This window comes from Oryzias melastigma, linkage group LG5 (assembly GCF_002922805.2).
Source record: "Oryzias melastigma strain HK-1 linkage group LG5, ASM292280v2, whole genome shotgun sequence".
NCBI classification, from domain to species: domain Eukaryota; kingdom Metazoa; phylum Chordata; class Actinopteri; order Beloniformes; family Adrianichthyidae; genus Oryzias; species Oryzias melastigma.
This window is the reverse complement of record NC_050516.1, coordinates 10,056,488-10,076,333: the sequence shown is the minus strand read 5'-3', so window position 1 is coordinate 10,076,333 and position 19,846 is coordinate 10,056,488. Positions and strand designations below refer to the sequence as shown.

Sequence of the window (19,846 nt, the reverse complement as noted above, 5' to 3'; positions counted from 1 at the left end):
TATAACCAGTCAGTCTTTGTGTTTTGTCAGGTGTTGACTGTTTCAGTTTTGTTCTTGTCAGAAGATGGGGGGGTTAAAAACATGAATCCAATTCAGAGTGGAATAAAAAAAATGGTATTGTCAAAACCAATCTGAGTAAAAATGTATATACTTAACCACAATTTTTCTTTAGTTTCTATCGGTGTGTATTTCATAGAGAAGTATAGCATGAGTTGAAAGTATCTTAAAATGAGTAAAAGGTGTGAATATCATTTCCATGTGTAAAGTGGAGAAAGTCTGAGGTCAGCCGGTTCACAGCAGATGCAGCATTCTGCTGACACATGTCAAACATCAGTCTGGTAGAAATATGATTATTTATTATCAGCCACAGAAATACAGTTTGACTTATTCCAGACAGAAAGTAAAACAGTTAATTCAAGCACTGCGAGTCGTCACATCACAACTTTAGATTGAATTCCATACATATTCTCCAAATGGTTTACACATTTGGGCCAAACTATAAAATTGTTGACAGCTTAAGAAATGTGGTGTTTGCATTTGATCCTCTTTTGAGTTCTAAAGACTGAACTTCACCTCAGGAAAAAAAAAGTTTTCTGCACCTATGTAATCGAGGGACGGAGTCGTTTGGATCCATGTGCAAATGTTTTACTGAAGTATAGCAAGGGCAGGACATAATACATAGTCAAAATCCAGGCAAAAGTCAAAATCACAGGGGCGAGGCAGATAAACTTGAAAACAGGCAAAGGTCAAGGCACAGAGTGGATAACTAGGAGTAATAACGTTCAGAATGTCTGCTAAGCAAAACAAGACTTCACAAAATAGCAGTGGCTGGGAGTTGTTTAAATGCTGGAGGGTACTGATGAGCTGATGGTGATCAGCTGTGCTGGAAGGTGATCAGCTGTGCTGGAAGGAAGGTGGCTGATGGGACTTGTAGTCAGGCAGTAGGTGTTAAAACTCTGGCGAGGGCTCCCTCTGGTGGACGGAAGTGAGGGCTGATGGTTGAATCATGACAACCTACACTGCAAAAAATTAATCTCAGCCTAGAAGTTCTTATTTTCTGTCTTGCAAAGAAAAAAAAATCATAGTTTTTCATAAGAAAAATAATCTTTATTCGAGAAAACATGTCTTGGTGACTAGATGTTTTTAATTAAAGCAAGACTTTTTTTTTTTTTTTACAGCATTGGCAGTAAACAAATGGGACCAGAAATTTTGACTTATTTCTAAGGGACCTGTTGGGTTTGAGTCGTGAGAAAAAGCCTTTAGATCAAGAGTGTCCAAACGTTTTGCAAGGAGGACTAGATTTGGTGAAGTTAAAAATGTGAGGGCCAACCAACCAGCCTGCCTTCTTTGAACCATTTAACCCTTTAGCACTGGAACTGTCACAGTGGACACTTAAATAAAACGGTCTTTGACAAACAGTAACTCTTCAACCTTTTACACATTCAATGTGAAGCAGCTGATTCTGATGCAGAGAGAAGCAGCGTTGCATGTTAGAAACTTCTCTCCGTAACAGAATCAGCTAATTGACTGTATAACCACTTCACTACCGTAAAGAGTTGCATATTGAGGCTGCTTTTCTCCGCTTCAGAGTCTGTTGGGATTACGTAAATGGTTGAAGAGCAAAATCATTTGAAAGAATGTAAACTTTGAAGCTATGGCTCCAATATTTCCATTCCCTCACATAGAACAGAAATACAACTAAATACATTTTTAACCATAATTACTGTGAGTTTTGTTTTTAAAGTTGAGAAACAAAAAGACAATCTGTCAGGAAAAAAAAAGAACTCAAATTACCACATGTCCTGGCCTCTCTTCCTGTTAGTTTTCCTTTTTTTATTATTTACTGTTTACATTTTAAAAAAAGAGCCAGAAAGTTTTACAAAAAAGTCCAGTGACTGCATTTCACTTGTTTACAGCCGTTCACAATAGACTTCAGTCAATTACATTACAAAAAAAAGTTTACAGTTTTAGTTTTATTGATTTGACAGGAGCCTGTTGGTTGGTGGAAATTTGATTTCTGACCACATTTGGCTCACAGGCCACACTTTGGACATGCATGCTTTAAGTTTTGCACACAACACAGACTCAGGAAGAGAAAAGAAGAAAACTAAAATAACTTTGGAAAGACAAACATTTTCATGCAGGTTTTAAATTGATTACACATTTGTTCGTGGCTGTACTGCAAACCCTTTTGAGAGGATCCAGGATTTTCTTCCAAGATTTACTTTCCAATGATGACGTTTCTGTAGCCTTTGACGTGACACAGCTTGTTGCTGTCAAAGTCGACCACGAGCTTCCTCAGCCCGAAGTGGGTGGGAGTGAAGTAGATTTTCGCTTTGGCGTCTTCACCAGGTCCCACAGGCGAGCTCAGCCTGGAAGGTAAATATTTAGGTGTCACGACTACGAGCAGGAGGACTTTGTCATGGCTCCCAGATAAAAACTTGTGGGATCTGTGACCATTAATGGAACATGTGAAAAACACTGCAGACAAATATTAATCATGCAAAGAGTTCCCACATCTGTCAGACAGTCAGAGAAAATGCTACATTTAACTGCTGCAATCATACGAGCGATTGTTGCTTAAGATCAACTCACACAAATAGCTTCCTGCAAAGATTACCGTTTATCATTTGTGTTCCTTTATCTTATTTACATTCCTGCAGAGTGTGTTTCTGCCACAGTAAGAATGGGCCTGGAGGAGATAATCTATTCCAACACATGGACTCTAAAACACGCCAGCAGTTCCTTTCCTTTTCATGGGATGAAAGGGGACTAAAAAACAAGGAATTCACTCAGTTATACGGGTTTTTGACCAGAGGAGGGCATCTAATCGAAAGGAAAAATCACCTTCTTCCTGTTAAAAACTAAGTTTGTCGATGGAACTCAAAAGAATCAATGAAAGTGACTATTTGACTTTTTCCTTGCCCACACAGACAAGAAGGAAGGCTTTAAGTGTAGGATTGCAGTCTGCAACCTGTGCCTCCGGAGCAACACGGGGCTCTTTAACCCACTATTGTGGCTCTCTGGTTAAAGAAAAATGCAATAGTTTTACGATGATTTGAAAAGGTTACATATTTTAGGTTTATCTTATCACAAACAGTTGAAAGACAGTATGTGTCACTCCACCAGGATCCAGACTACAGTACCCATAATGCTTCAACAGTACATTAAGCAGTTTGGCTTCATGGTTTAACAAAACTGAAACATTTTGACAGATGTTTGAGTGCTGCTTACATAGAAAATCAATCTAAAGTCAGAACAATCTGAATTCATGCACCAGAATTTAATGCACTTTTTCTCCCTAATTTTTATTAAAAAGGGATTAATTATGAAAATATATTGGACAGTTCATTAGCTGTGGTTTATTTTTTATCCAAGTGTATGAATTTCTGAACTACTGACATTGCAATACCTACTACTACATTCCCTGCATCAAGATGATTTTATGTGGTACAGGATGTCTTTTATTTTGAAAGAAAGTCATTTAGACCTTTAAAGAAATGGAAACTAATTCAGATTTTAAAAAATCAATTTTCTCTTTTATATATCCGTTTTATTTATGAAAAAAAAAAGTTTTTGTATTTAACATAATGGTATCAATAACATAAATACAGATTCGTGTCTTCTTTTCCTAAAGGGTGAAATAAGACTTTGTGGCTCCTACAAGGACGTTGATTAAGAAATCCTCCAGAATGGCTCCAACTGTTGAAGGTTGCACACCCCTGAGTTAGGGTTAAACCCTAACTCAGTTTTGAGTGCAGCTGTCTTTGCAGCTTACTGCTTCCCCAGTGAATGGATCAAATGTAGAGAACATTTTCCACACATTTAGGAGCGTGACAGCGAACTACTTTAATTTTAAGTTTAACTTTAAATATGTGCTGCCAATAACAAATTTCAAGCTTGAATGAACTTAATATACATTAGATCAATGCAATATGCATTTTGGCTGCTACATAAATTTCTATCATGTTTTGTGCTGGAATAACTTAGGCCAAAATAAATTAAACGTGCATAAATGCAGTACACAGTACTCGGGCTTGTTAAAACTACTAATTTAAAAGTATAAAATGACCTAAAAAAAAAAGCTTTTCTACAGAATTAGCTGCTGTTTAAAAGTCAAATTGAGGCTGGTTTAAAAAAAAAAAAGACAAAACGTTTACATGACATTAGAAAAGCGCAGCCAGGATTTGATTTCCAGAAGTGACATAATACCAGCAGCTCACAAGGGTTAAATATTTTAATTGCACTCCAAAGATTTCAGAAAAACTAAAAAGTAGTTTATTTAGTTGTAAACTTATGGCTTTTAGTTAAAAAAAAAGGTATGTAGTTGTATGACCTTTGAGAGAGGACGTCTCCTCCGGTCAGGTTGGCTCCCTCGATGCTGAAGCAGCAGTTCTCCAGCGGTTCTGGTAGCGGGTTCTGGAGGGTGATCTCTGCAGCCAGCCTCCTGTTCTCCTTTGGCTCTCCCAGGATCTGTGGAGAACATTCACCTCTTTTTTATCAAATATTTCAAACATTAGAAGACTTGTGCCTACAGTCTTGTTGACTCTTTGTTGCTAAGCCTGTTTTCTGCGTTTGGGGCCAGAGCTGAATGTGGATTTCCTTAGGATTGTTTGTTGGATTAACCTCACAGCCAACCTGATCACCACAGTTTCTCCCAGACTCTGCTGAATATTCACCTGGACCTCCTGAGAACTTCAAAAACTGACATTATTTTTAATCTGTTACTTGCTGAGCTTTTTCAAATATTTTTTTTTCTACTCTTGAGTTTTTGACTTTATAATCTGTCCATTCTAAACCTTTAAAGTAACTTTGGAATTTACTTTGGACCCACTCCAGTTGCTTTGATCAAGGGGAATCCTATGTTGGCTTCTTCTGTAATTGTGAGTCGCTCATGTGGACAGATTTCTATTCATATATTCTCTTCACATTTTATTGGCCTCATTTTATTCTTTATCATGTTGTGTGTAAGGGTTTGTGGTGTGTGTGTGTGTGTTGGGGGGGGGGCAAGCATTGCATGTGATTTTTTTATTTATTTTTTTCCCATTATTTTTGTCCTTCTCCTTAACTTTTAAATTTGGAAATGTTCTTAATGTGAAACACTTTGAGCTACAATTGTTGAAAAAGTGCTCTATAAAGAAAGATTGATTTGATGTTTTAACATGTTCTTGACACATATTTCTGGACATTTTATAAGAAAGCTTAAAATTGTATTCCATTTCGATTAAAGAGCAGATGAAAAAATGCAGTTTGAAAAAGCTTGTAGAAGTGCCGTAGGAGCTACTATGTCAACCCTCAAGCTCCCCGCTCTGCCCCAGTCTGATCCATCCACTTATAGACAAATGGATCCATGAACGTCTTCATTTTCCTCGTCTAAGCTGGCATCTGGCTCAAAACTGCACGGCTGGATCGCTCCAATATTGCTGACTGTTTTTGTTGCACCACTAACATTAGATTGGTATGTGAGGAGCTGTAAGCGAGCGGGAGAGTGTATAAACGGATGGATGATGGGAAATGGCGGTGGGCTTACCTTGCCCCAGCAGTCCCGCCCACAACTCAGAGGTTAACTTCTGATGAACTCCTACCACTCTGCAAAAACTCCTAGAAAACTGAAATTTTGGCTAAAACATCATAATCCTGATAAAAAGACCATTTGGAAGGCTTTGAAAATAGATCAAAAGATGTTCAGAATGGGACTTAAAACAAGTAAAAAAAACAAACTGTAAATTATTTCCTTTAAAATGAGTAATCATCAGTTTGTAATAAAATAGAGACATGGAAGGAGGATCTATTTATTCATTGATATCAATGTTTACAGACTAACTTCAGCCTCAATGAAACATTTAACTGTTGTGTGATTAATGTGTAATAACTGCATTTAAAGGACATTAAAACTCCTCTGTTCTTCTGGCTGTGACTGATGCTCTCATGTTCTCTCGCTCCATATTTTCTGCATTCCTTCTTTGTCACCTGATACTCGTCACTAATTCTCTGCAGTTGCTCTTAACCTCTTGTCAGTGTGCTGCATAACCAGAGGGGTTTTGCCTCTTCACCTCTCCAACAGACCATTCAGAGTTGTCCTTGAGACTTACATCTAATCACTTGACCTAAACATGCTCTCTGGCTTGCCTCAGGACGGCTGCAACATCTGCTGGCCTCTGCTTACTCCACCACTTGTAAAGCAATCGGCTAACCTCGAGTCAACCCTACACTCAGGCATCACATATGGCAGTACTTCCCTCAGCTTCCTCATTTCTGTTTCAACCTCTACATAATCAAGACTTGGGGTAAATCCCAGTTTCCTTTTTGCTTTTTATTTAGAGAGCTAAGACAATAAGACTAAATATTAGAATAGTTATGACTTCTGGAAGTGTTCTTGAGGTGTCTATGAACAATGAATCAAATATAAAGTGAATGGAAAATGTGGCAATAAATATGTAATAAAAGTAAGAAAAAGTGTTTACAAAAATGAAGAAGCAGAGGTGTTTATGGTTTGAATGTCAGAAAGAATCAGTGATCTAATGTTGACCAACATCTCTTTAAGAAATGAGTCGATGCATTCCTCTTGTGCTTCCTGGTTCCTCTGTCTGTGACCTTTACATAACCCCGCCCCTTCTTTCACAATAATGTGACACCGATCCAACATCAAGGCAGAGGAAAAGGGAGGATTGGGGTGAGATATGTCTGGTTTACTTCTCTTTGTAGTCTATTTTTAATGCATCGAGACATTTGTTGTTTGAGGGACTGGCGTTCTTCTTCAGGTAATGTTTCTCTTAATTCCATTAGATTATTGGACCATGCATTCTGCAGCTTCACTGAATTAAAGGTGTCTGCAGCTCACTTGTTTTAACACACATTACATGATAAATATTAGTTACTTAGAATATTCCCACAAACTATTTTTGAGTCTTGCTGAGATTATAAATATTGGTTTTATCAGGTTTGAGTTGTTTTTGTTCTACACCTTTCTAAGCTTTTCTCAGCACAGTTGAGAATTTTTTGTTTCATTGAGAACTAGGATCTAGAAAAAAGGAAATCGATAACATGAATCAAAATACTTTTTGCTCCAAACTCAAAACTTGATAGACTAAAAAAAAAACAACACAATTGCACTGTAATTATTGGTTCAATTTAGATGTTAAACTTCAGTAAATGTTGACAAATTAGACCGACAATCATTATTTTGGAAACAAATATTTAGATATATTTTCTAGGAAACCGTCCAAGTTTTACATTTTATTACAATTTATGAAGATGATATGGTACAATTGTTCACATTTTGTTATCAAGAGTCTTTGTTTAAATGAGAATATTGGGATATTTTTTTTTTTTTTGCATTAACAAATTAAGATGATTTTTACTTATTACTTTCTGTATTACTACAATAATTCTTTGAATACAATCTGCACAAATTCTCTTTTGATTGACAATATTTTGAAACTTTTTTAGCATTAACAAATAAAGATGATTCTTACTTAGTATTTTTCGTATTATTACAATAGTTCTTTGAATACAATCTTTTTAAATAAGAATATTTAGATTATTGTTACTGATTAATATAAATGATTGTCTGTGGATGTTTGGAAATTTGATTACATTAATGACCCTTTATAACTTGAATTGTAGAGTATAAATATTTGATATTAAGTCCTGAACCGGATATTATGATAATTCATGTAGAGAAAATGGTATGGTCGAGTCGGGGTGGGATTATACAAGTTCGCTTCCTTCCACTCCCTTTCAAGTGATCTAGATGTAATTCAGTGTGATGTGTTTTTATTTTTTCGTGTATCATTCCTGATTGTGTGAAATAAACCAATTCATTCATTCATTTATTTACCTTTACTACACTAGTTTTTTTTCACTGTAATTAAAATAAACTACAATTAGATATATATAAACACAAATAATCTAAAACATTTGCTTAGAACTAGCAAAAATACTTGTTATTGCTGCTGTATAACATTCTATTTAAAATTTAAAATTGAGCTTTTTTAGCACATTTTTCCTTTTTGAATGCCATTAGATCAGGGGTGGGCAGACTACGGCCCGAGGGCCACATGCGGCCCTTCAAACCCTTTAATCTGGTCCACCAAACTGGAATAAATCACATTAACAATACTTTATAATGTTTTATTTTCCCTGTAATTCTAGTGTCTCCTCATAGATGGTGGATTGCAAACACATTGACCGCTATAATGGTGCAGAAGGTTACTCTACATTAATGTGGTGTAGGAAGATTTGTTATTTTCCTGACATTCATGCATGTTTTCCAAGTCAGACAGTCATATTTCCGATCATTAATTAACACTACATGAACCTGGCATTTCTCTAAATTTGCATTTATTTCTAAGGGAAATAAACTGTCACTAATATGAGAACAAAAAACAATTTTTTTTAAATAAAAACTCAAATGTTCTGTATTGTTTAAAATTTAAGCAATTTTTAGATTTGAATATGTCACTAAAACATTTCTGCCAAAGTAATATTACTTGCTTCGAGGACAGATTGTTTTCCTACTCCTTAGTGATTTTCTTAAGATTAATGTTCTTTTCCCATTATTAGATTACCTCTTTCTGCAGTGTACAAGAAATAATAATAAAAAAAAAACTGTTAATAACACTTAAGCCAGATAATTGTCAAGAGAGATTTCTCCAAATAAATTTGAAGTTGTATATTTTATGCAGAAGAAACTATTTAGAGGTTACCATTTGATAATATGCAAGTTTGGAAAGCAACCTTTTTTTTTATTGTAAATTTGTCTCGTCTTTTTTATGCAAGAACTTTTGTAAATCAGTAGAACTCACTCTGACTTTGATTTCTGGATTCTCCAGCACAATATGCCTCACGGCCAGCATGGCCTCTTTGGTGGAGTAGTCCACCAGCAGAGCAGCCAGACGGATCAGGTTGTCCTCTGTGAGATGGCTGCCGTACTTGGAGTAGTTCAGCCTCAGGGGAACTTGTCTTTCTAGGAAAACACATCCAGAATCAAATGAAGGCTGGCAGCTCTCATTTCATAAACATCGCTGTGTTTTTTCCAAAGATGTCTGGCTTACCTGCACCTGGTGCGAGGCCCACATTGAGCAGGTCCTTGAATCCACAGTTCTCCCCCAGAGTGCCGTTATAGGATTCCGCGCAGGATCCGAACACCAGGCGACACATCTTCTCGCTTTGAGTGTTGTTAGTAACAACGGCAAACACGTCAAAGTCACAGCCCTTCCTCATGTCAGACGTCACCTTGATGGTGAGGTGGAGGCCTCCATCCTGAAGCTGCTGGAGCAGCTTGTTCTGGTGGTTGGCCTTCTTGAAAGCTTCTCGTTCTTCATCCGACCCTGAAATTACACAGGCAGATGCATCATGTACAAAATGCAATTTATTATTCAGTACCAACATATGATTTATTCACTGTTTGAACATTTTAATGACTCAACTGTGACCCCAGACACTCTACCACAGGGGGGTCAAACTCAAACGCACAAGAGACCAAAATCCAAAACACAGCTTAGGTCGCAGCCCAAACAGATTAAACATTTATTGAATACTTTAAAACTAAATTTTTAAAACAGTAACTTTTTAACATAACTATTAACTAGATATAGGCATTAGCTGGGATAACGCTAGTGTGAATGCTGTAAGCTGAATTTGGCTACTGAGGATTCTGAACTTGGTTGGCTAAAAATGCTGAAGTTAAAAGCCAGCTAAAATATTAGGTTAGACAAAACAGCTAGCATGTAGCTAAAAAATAGCTAAACTTCAAAATAGCCCAAAAATAACTGAAAAAGCCTAAATTAGCCAAAATAGTTAGCATGTAGCTGAAATATTAGCTAAACTCCAAAATGCCCTAAAAAAAAAAAACGTAATAAATATAAAAATACTCCAAAAAGCTAGCAAAGGGCTAATTTTTATATTTTTTTAAAAATTAACTTTTTAACATAGTTATGAATAAAAACAGGCAGGAATATATTCCAGAATAAATCAACTTAAACCTTAAATGACTTTCAATATTTTACTCTCCATAAAAATATATTTTGTCAAAATTAACTAAGTTAGAAACAAGCTCAAAATAACATCAGGCCATTAGTGACAATAAAATAAAATGATCTGGAGGGCCGGATAGAATTACCCAGAGGGCCGGATCGGGCCCCTGGGCCTTGACTTTGACACATGTACTCTACCACTAGACCACTGAGCTGGTAAGCTGGTACAAATGCTGCCATGTGGCCACTTGCCAAATTTGTTTAAAAAACTTACATGTAGGTTGCTGTGTGATAGAATTTTGGGATATGTGACCGTAATCTTAACATGTCATATTGTTGTCCAGCCAAGAGGATCCATGACTTTTATCAAACAGAAAAATCCACATTCTGCAAGTTTTTTTTGTTTGTTTGTTTGTTTTTTGTTTTTTTAGGATTTTCTCCGCTTTTCTGCAGGAACTTCTTGCTCCTGATTCTACCTTCTTCTACTGCGCCTCCACCATGGCTGGTGGCTCTCAACTTGTTCACTTTTGAGGAATCTGATCGAACTTTCTCAACCAAAAGAAAAAAGGAGAAATGAATGACAAGATTTTACTAGCTGTTCTATACCTTCAGGGTACTTGTAGAGATGAGTGATGTCTTCTCTGGCATCACTTCCCACCTTCTTTGTGCTGATCTTTTGACCTATCACAGTAGCTGTAGTGACCTTGGATGTGCTGCCGTCTTTCTTCTTCATAAAAGTGACAACATCGGCGTTGACCTCGGCAAACACAAAGGGAGCATCGTACTTGAAGGTAAGCTCGCCTTCTTTGATGGCCTTGACAGGGATGGGGCCACAGCAGTACACCCCTGAAGGAGGGATCCAAGTTAGAGCTAATATCTTTGTACATGGTGAAGTAACATAGAACTTCTCACTCGTTACCTTCGCTTTTTTCCTGGGGTGTGGGGTCACTGACCTGCCAACCGTTAAAGTCTGCTTTAAGGTCAGGCCTGGTCATCCAGTTCTCAATCCAGCAGTGAAAATTCCTGCAGTCAGGTTAAAACAGTTAAACCATCCTATTATTTTACAGTTTTCATGGACTATAACTGCAGAGGGTTATATTATTTCACACCAGTTGAAGCTAAACATTGCTAAGTGTTGCTGGCTTTTCATGTGCTGCCAAACAGCTGCAACCAGAGAAACACAGACTTAATGAGACTCCCAAAGGCACTCTGTGGTGCAGAGTCTGCCAGACTTCTGTGACTCTTTACTAGAGCAACTCTGAGTATGTGCACATCAGACTGGATCCTAATCTTTGCAAGCAAACAGTGAAAATGTAGTAATCAGCCTTTGGCAGACATGGGCTCCAACTGCAGGAAAATCAACTTTTTTTTGCATAAATCAAGAATGTGTAGCTTCAAATATGTCTAACCAGATCATGTCTCTGGACTGGATTAGTTCCCCATTTTCATCAATGTAGCGCTCAATGGTCAGGTTGCTGTTGGTGTCATGTGCAGACAGGAAGTTGGTTACGACTCTGCAGGGAATGCCCAGAGCTCTGGAGACTGACAGAACCAAAAAAAGACAGAACATTGAGGTACCTAAAGAGGTTTAGAAGGAGCAAATAAGCCCCATAAATGCATGTATTCTTTTTTTCAGTTCTTACAACCATCTTACCTGTGCAGGCCACTGCTGCAAAGACCCAGCACTGTCCAAAGCGTACTGGTTGACACGCTTCAGAGTCCCAGTTACGGAGAATTTCCACACTTCCCCGCCAAAGAAAGGGACTCACACCTCCGTCGTAGCCACCTGACCACTTTCCAAGCAACACCCCCTTGTCATCATTACAATTCACCTGCGAGGCAATAAAAAGGAACGTTACACAACCTTTTTATATTGGTTTGTGGTATTGGAAATAAAACATCTAAAATGAAGAGGCAGATCCTACCATGGCACTCAGAACACGGGACACATAGATGGGATTTCTCCTCCCTGAACTATCTTTTCCCGGATTGCGCAAGTACTTGGGGTTGGAATCCAGAATCCTCAGACAGATGTCCAGGACTCCACTTTCAAACTGAAAAAATACACCATTTATCAGTTGTTAAAGTAAAAACTATGGTCAATTAAACAGAGATTAAGTAAAAGATTTCCCAAAATTGAGCTGTGTTTGTCTGCTCTGCATTAGCTAATATGCTGCTTTTCCTTGGAATCACTCATTCATCACCTTATCGAAATGATGGATCACTTGAATGAGATCACAAAGTACGACAGAAGGCTGAGTGTTTTACTGTTAGTGTTGGTACCTGGCCAAAATTCCAAGGTGTGGGTTGAGGAAACTTGTGGCTGCCTCGAAAGATGATCCCATCCTGAGATAAGACGTACTCATCCAAACTTTTCTCGTCGTCCATATACACGTCATCCGCTGTTTGCAAAAGGTCGATAGAAATGATTTGTCAATACAAGTACCAACTGGAACATGACTGATGTAACCTGGTGTTCACTTTTTAAGTAAATAGTTTTTCTTTCAACTTGATCTCCGACACTCCCCTTGAGTGATTTGTTCACAGCTGCCTAGCTCCCACTCTGCTGTGAAACCCGATCCTCAAGGATTTTCAGCCCTCCTCCTGACGGGCAGCTTGTCTCTGATGTTTACCCACCTGGGCACCAAGGGTTGAAGAGGAGTATGAAGTCAATCTTGGACTGTCCCATAGCCAGCCTGTAGCGGCCTATGGGTGCATTGGGGGCGGAGCAGATGGCCAGGGCCACCATGTCTCCAGGAGGACTGGTGACTGCAGCACTCCAGCGGGAAGTATCGATGTCCGGGGACAGTCCAAAGGAGGCTTTGGTGCCATACTGCTCAGAAGGATGTGGACCTGGACATGACATTCAAGTCAAGAAGGTCAAGAAAAGTGGAATATATTGTTTTCCATAACTCCCTCTAAGATTACTTTCTCTCACGTCTGAAGACTTGCTGACATCTTTATGATTTTTTAGCATCCATGAAAGGGAACTATTCATTTCAATCATCCCCATCCACTCTAGTGCACAGGAAGTCAACCCTTAAGGCAGGAATTTTCAACCCTGGTCCTGAAGACTGTAAGCTCTCTATATTTCTTCCTCAAACACACCTGCTTTGAGAGACTGACATGTTAGTGTTCCGCTTTGATCATCTTTTGATCTATTTTCAAAACATTTCCAGTGGTCTTTTAGTTATAACGCTTTTTGACAAAATAATAATAATACAAAAAAAAAAAAAACAGTGTGACATAGTTTCTGCAGAGTGGTAGAAGTTCATCAGAAATTTGCCTCTGAGTTGTGGGTGGGAGTGGGTCTATCATCCCTTTGTTTACACACTCTACCGCTAGCTTACAGACCCATCCTAACATTAGCGATTTAACAAAAATGGCGAAACTATCCAGCTGTACAGTTTTGAGCCACATACAAGTTTAGTTGAGGAAAACAAAGATGTATCTGGAAGTGGATGCATCAGAATGGAGCAGAGCAAGGAGCTTGTGGCTTGCCGAATTGGCTTCTACATCCCTCCTACAAGCTTTTTCCAATGACATCTTTGTGTTTGAATACAGAAATACTCATCAATCCAATTCTAGCTTTAATTTGATTTTATATATATATATATATATATATATATATATATATATCAATTCATCATGAGAAACAAAAACATGCTAAGCTTAGAAAAAAAAACACGATTTTCATTGGAGTGGGTCGCTAAGTCCTCTGGAGATCTTGATAAGAAACTTAAAGGGTAACCAAACCAGGAAGTTGAAGGCTGACTGCACCCACTGCCGAAATGTGAAAATCCAGTCAGAGGGGTGGGGTTTGGGAGCAGGACCGTAATCATTACTGGAGCTGCAGATCATGCTGTCAGACTTCTGAAACTTACATGGTTTGATCAATCACAAAATGCAACTGTAATACCCCATTTCAACCTGTAGGGGGCAGCACACGTGCATTTTTTTTTTACTGTATTTTGAAGAAATTAACAGTTTTATTTCAATTTGTCAAAAATGTGGCTATGACCAACAGACAGCATCTTTAAAGCCACATTTATAGAGATCAACAGACAAAAAAAAGTTATTTTATGGTTTGGTTACCCTTTAATTTTGTGTCCTAGCAGAGAAACAGATTTTGCAAAGCACCTTGAGGACCAGGGTCAGAAAACATTGCCCCACCTACAGAGATGCAACAGTTTGCAGTAAACACTTGGATATATCTCCTTCTTCTTCTTTTCCTTTGGGCTTTTCCCTTCAGGGGTCGCCACAGCGAATCAGTTCCCTCCATCTAAGCCTGTCTTCAGCATCCTNATCAGAATGAAAACATAACTTTATGAGAAGCTGTTAGTTTGATTTGAACCTTAACAAGCCCTTTAGAAGGCAATGCAGCTTCTGTGCAATAACATTTGTCTGATTGCAAGTTAAATTATTGCAATTTTCTCCAAATAAATTTGTCTCCACAAACTACAGCATCTGAGCCACTGTCTTTCAGCCATCGCTGTCCCCTAAAGTCAACTTTCTGCTTGCTTAACTTTTTCTAGGAGGAGTAGAGGGCCCCTCCCAACTCCTTTCAAATTGACATTGAAGCTTATCAGTGATTCTACACACGCTTCCTTCTCTGACGAGCAACATTTCCCGCCAGATGTGTTGTAGTTCTTGGCGTGCTACACGTCTTATCACATAAGTGGTTTATCTAAATTTTACAAGGGTAGACAAATGGTTATTGGTGTTAAATTCCAGGAAAGAGTCTCTTCAGCTTCCAACAGAAACAGGAAAAGTGTTTTCAGAAGTGTGGATGGTACAAAATGAAAACAACTGCAGAACATCCTCCAAAAACAATGAAAATAAGCAGAACTTAAAGACCCACTCTGATGTTTTTAACATCCTTTGGCATTTTTCTGGTGGTGGGGAATATTTATTAGAAAAAAGAAACTTACGTTTCTAATTCTGAGTATTTCTTTTTGTCAAAATGTTGTGAATCAGGAGCAGCTGAACAAATTAATTGTTTTTGTGACATGAAAAAAAACTTCTTTGGGCGGGCTACAAGCTCTGCGCCAACGCTCCCACCCAAAACTCAGAGGTGAATTTCTAATGACCTGCTGCCGCTCTGCAGAAACTATGTCCTGGAAAACAACAGGTTTGTAGATTTTGGCTATAAGTGGCATAATCATAATTTAAAGACCACTGGGAATTCTTTTAAAATAGTCTTTGAAATCAAAGCACATTAAGCCTCTTTCCAACCATATTGCTTAGTTTTATTACCTCTTTTAACAAGCAAATTCATGTTCACATTTTTCTGTAAATGAATACCTAAATAAAATATTTTAGCCTTTACATACAAGTCCCAGATCACGGCATCAATAATCACTGGTCGTAAAAATCACCTGTTTCTGCCACAAAGCTGAGAGAGCTGACTCCAGGCTGGAAGCTCCCCGAGCGCAGGTACAGGCTGATGGTGAAGGGCTGGCCTCTCCTCACGATGAGCCGATCCACGCCGTTCAGATCAGTCCGATGGTCGGTGTTGTTAAACTCGCACTCCAAGTCCCAGCGTTCAATGTCAAGAGCTGCAAAGACGGAGTGTTACGTTGAGCAGTGTTTGCCCCTCCCCCTTTGCTCTCACCTGGTTGCCACAGCTGCATTACGTTTGTCAGTAGTATTTCAGGTATTTAAGTTATGGTCTTTTGGTTTTCAGTGTCGCTGAGTCTTGTTTTGTCACCTACATTTTGCGATCACTTTGGAGATATTTTGGTTATTAAAACACATTCTTTCTCCACCATCTGGATTTGAGTCCTTCCTACTCCTGGGTTCCTTTTTGCCTGACACCGTAACACAGAGAACACTTGAAATCCAGTCTTCATCCCAAAGGGTGCTCTACTTTTCATTAGCAGCCAAAAAAATCATTTGTCTTACATTAAAGCATTAATTCTAAAAATATTCACCAAAATCTTTAATTGACTCCAGCTGTTGTTGATAATCAAATAAAACTGTAACTTTTAATAAGTTTTCTGATCTTTGAAACTGAATGAACTTTCATATCTAGTGTTGATCAGCAGGATATTGGAATATTTAAACTGATTAATTTAACAGAGGGTTAAATCATAAACTCCTGCATGTGATTCTCCCTCTCAACCATCATCTCAAGATCATTCTTTCCTAACAGAGTTCCACCCTTTCATTTCCTTAAGCTTCATTCTTTAAGTAGAGTCCAGGAAAGCAGGTTGAGGGGTTGCTGATTCCTTGATCTGACTGAACAAAGACAGAACTGCAAAGCCTTCCTGCTGGGCTAATAACCCAGTCGTTACTATGGTCTGGATGTTTTATTTGTTTGGCATCGGCCTGCCTCTTAAGTGAAAACACATTGCATCCAGATCATTACAAAGGATTGGATGTTCAGCGTGTACAAATGCCCAAATTATGATCTCCTGAAAGTCGGAGCATGACACCAGAGCACTGTTTCTATTAAAGAGATAATTGAGAAACCACCTGGAGAAGAAGGATTTACTGTGAAGACAGGGCAGTCCATTAAACCTGACAGGAAAGGTGGAAAAATCCAGTTAATTGGAACCTTATGAAAATCTGTCATTCAAAACCAAGTAAACGGCTCAAAATGAAACAGAAGACAACCGTAATTTTTTTTTCTGCAGTGATGCACGGACGTTCTCTAGATTGAGCAATTAGAAAAAGAATTTTGAAAAAGTGGAGCAGCTGCCAGATGTTGCACATGTGTAAGACGTAATGCTGCAGACTGAAAATGCATGAGAAGAGAAGGTCCCACCACTCTGCAGACTTTTTCACCCAAAACCAGTTTTAGCCTTAAAAGGGAATTTTTAAAAAACCTGGTGTCACAAACACAACTTTCATCCTGGAAAAACAAATATGCAAACACCCTAAAGCGTCCAGTGCAGTGAACACCCATGCTGACTCCAGCTCAGTTTTTGACTTCAAATGCACGCTTTGTGCACGGAACAGGAGGTGGCTGTCTCTCGAGAGGATGATGTAAGGATGCACAACAAAGTTTTGCTTACATTTAGTGGTTTCTTGACCTTCCAAATCCAGACGCGAGCGTTAGCATGCAGATTGTAAACGATAGAAGTGTGTTTATCACCAGTTCTGGACTCCATATCTGTAAAGCTGTTCAACAAAAATGTGTGCAGCAGCTTTCCTCACACATTCCTCGTGGATTTCACTTTCTGAATCCACACCCAGGTGAGAACAGCTTTTAACTCCAGTGGATTTTCTGATTGAAGAAAAACAGATTTTGTTTTCTCTCTTTAGTGGCTCAAAGTTGACTGCAGCTATGCGGGTGTGTAAATATAGACTCAATTAGAAAAGCTGCAGCTGCTCTCTACTCCCTTACAAGCATCAGATGCTCACGCTCAGCTGAAGCTATTTTACTTCTTTAAAGTTGAGAAAATCCACTTCAGGACTTGCAAAAGTCAACCTGCTGATCACAGCTTTTTTAATGACTTAAAGTTATACAGCAAACATAAAAAGTGTTTACAATTTCCTAACAGATCCTTTGATAAGTTGGGTAAAAGTGCAGAAGTACTCACTTTGAGCCATGACTCCAGTGAAGCAGGATATGAATGAACGTCCAGCCCTGTCAAGCAAACAATGTCTTCCTGCCGTGAGGTCGGGCTTATTTCTACCCCTTTTGTCAGGCTCAGACGCGTGGTGGGTGTGACGGGACCCTCCTCAGACACACAAACATGCACGCACACACGTTCACTTTTAAACTCTGTGATCGTGCTACAGACAGAACATGAAACACTGAAAGTGTGGCAACCGTTTCCTCTTTGTGGTGTTTCAGATTTCCTAACTATCGTCTTTGATGTTGATGTCAGTAAATTCATTTGGACTTAAATGACTGACCATCAGTTTGTAGAAACAAACACCTTCATTCATCTTTGTATTTATTCCTGTTTTCCACAGAACTGTCCGTCTCCTTGTTTGTGTAGTCAAGTTAAACTGTTTTTATTATTTCTGAGACACACAGACCTCCAGTTCTCTCATCGCTGTCTTTTTCCAAAGTAGAAAATCTGTTTTTGTATTTTATGGAATAACCTCTCTAAAGCTGAGGCTTGACCCCCACTTTACTTCATCTGTCAATGGTTTTGGTTTACAAAAACATAATTAAAAGCTAATTTATCAACCATACCACCCCTCATTGATAAAAAACAAACACGTTTTGGTACATTTCTCCCCTCAGATGTAAGGTTTCACTCCTGTAGATGTCATCAAGAAAGTAACTCAAAGTAATACAGGGGTCATTTAACATTTTACTGTTGGAGTAATCTTGTAAAGCATTACTTTTACACAACAATAAGTAATCTGCATTCAGTGATGTGCAGACAGGGGAGGCAGAAATAAAGCTTAAAAATATAGCTTACAAAGGTATAAATTAAATTAGATGAACATACTTTTTCTTTATTAAAAATATTTTTTTTTTATACATGTCTATTCTATGATTACTTTTTCCTGTGTGGGTTTTCAATGTTTCGTTGGCAAAAAAGTAGCAAATGTACAAGTTTCCTGTTCAGTTACACGAGAAATTGACAGATGAGGCACCAGCAGCCCGAGCCTCAGCTGGAGCTGACACATGTCACATGTGCTGCACTGTTTCAGTCTTTCTATCATCATAGAAGACGCTTTATTTTTAATTACTTAATTTTTCTATTTCTCTCCATCTGCCTGATTACATTGGTGCCAGTTTGTGACTCATTTAGTCTTTTTTACCCTTTAAAAATGCGCATTTGAAATACACTAGGTGAGGCACGCAGTACGCATGCCTCAAGGCAGAGGGCGCTGGTGAGCCCAGAGAATGTGAGAATGTGGGAGTGGCAGCAAGTCAATTGTAGCCGTCTAGATATTCTTTAATACTGTTTAGCATCAAATCAATTTCTAAATGGAAGATTTCGTGTCTAAATCACTGACAAGACTGTGACGTCACCAATAGAAAATGCATTACCCCCCAGTTCCAGCCAAATGAAGTAAATTCAGTCGCCATTTTTCTGTTGTACGGATTTCGTTAGTAAGCGGTGGTTGGTCTGAGTTGGTCGGTCTGAGTCATCAATTCTATGGCAACCACTCTTGCAAATTAGGAGTGAGTTTGTTGAAAAGCCACACCCCTTCCACTGAGAGCGGACAGGAGGAGAGTCTGTCAAACCAGAATATATCCAATGTTTGGAATGTCCAAGGTCAGGACAGCAGGGACCACATGCTTTTACTGAGGCATCTGATTGGTCCGTTTACAACTTGTAATAAAAAAAGATATCTTTAAAAAATAAGAGCAAGAATGGTATGCTGACAATTATTTTTCAGTAGAAGTCAATGGGATTTTGGCTTTCTGGGGTCAGCGGGTACTTCCTGTTTGGAACACGAGTGAGGAGGATCACTCCAGTTCTCTCTATACACTGTCTATTGTCTAAACACAGGAGTTTGTGGAGATTCATCACTATTAATGATCTCCATTGAGACAGAGAGACTTTAAAACAGAAGAAAGAAAGGGAAGACCTCTACAAACAGGTTATTTGTGTTTCTTCGAAAGAAGAAAAGAAAAAAAATAAGACATGAAATTTTAAACACACTTTAACATTTGTCAATCAAATGGTGAATAAGTCTGCTTTGTAGGGTTCACATGTTTGTAAATCTGACTGATAATATCACTGTCTCACCAGCCGTGAACCTCACCACGACACTGTCTATAATATATTACTGCCTGGAAGGGATTTGCACAACATTGAACAGATGTCAGGTTGATCATTACTGGGATTTACCAGCTTTGCTGAAAAGTTTATCTTAATTCAGCTTAAGTGACTCATGCTGGTCTTTTCACTGCAGAAACAGTATTTAAGTAGAAATTCATCTGCTCTTTA

General features: G+C 38.4%; 1 protein-coding gene across 2 annotated transcripts; it reads right to left on the bottom strand.

The window, feature by feature from the left end:
• Nucleotides 1–336: 336 nt before the first annotated feature.
• tgm2b (transglutaminase 2b) lies at nt 337–17,863 on the bottom strand. 2 transcript variants are annotated; one of them, XR_002919097.2, is made up of 14 exons: nt 17,525–17,863; nt 15,356–15,535; nt 12,615–12,830; nt 12,261–12,379; nt 11,903–12,031; nt 11,632–11,809; nt 11,387–11,519; nt 10,897–11,000; nt 10,584–10,823; nt 9,057–9,332; nt 8,808–8,968; nt 4,337–4,473; nt 1,015–2,372; nt 337–599 (listed from the first exon to the last, which is right to left on the bottom strand). XR_002919097.2 is itself a non-coding variant. In XM_024270871.2 (13 exons), exons 1-13 carry the CDS (start codon nt 17,532–17,534, stop codon nt 2,222–2,224), a joined length of 2,034 nt encoding a protein of 677 aa, XP_024126639.1. In that variant the 5' UTR covers nt 17,535–17,863; the 3' UTR covers nt 337–2,221. The 2 variants fall into 2 exon arrangements, 1 of the variants encoding a protein (XP_024126639.1); XM_024270871.2 differs by having other exon boundaries at nt 337–2,372.
• Nucleotides 17,864–19,846: the final 1,983 nt, after the last annotated feature.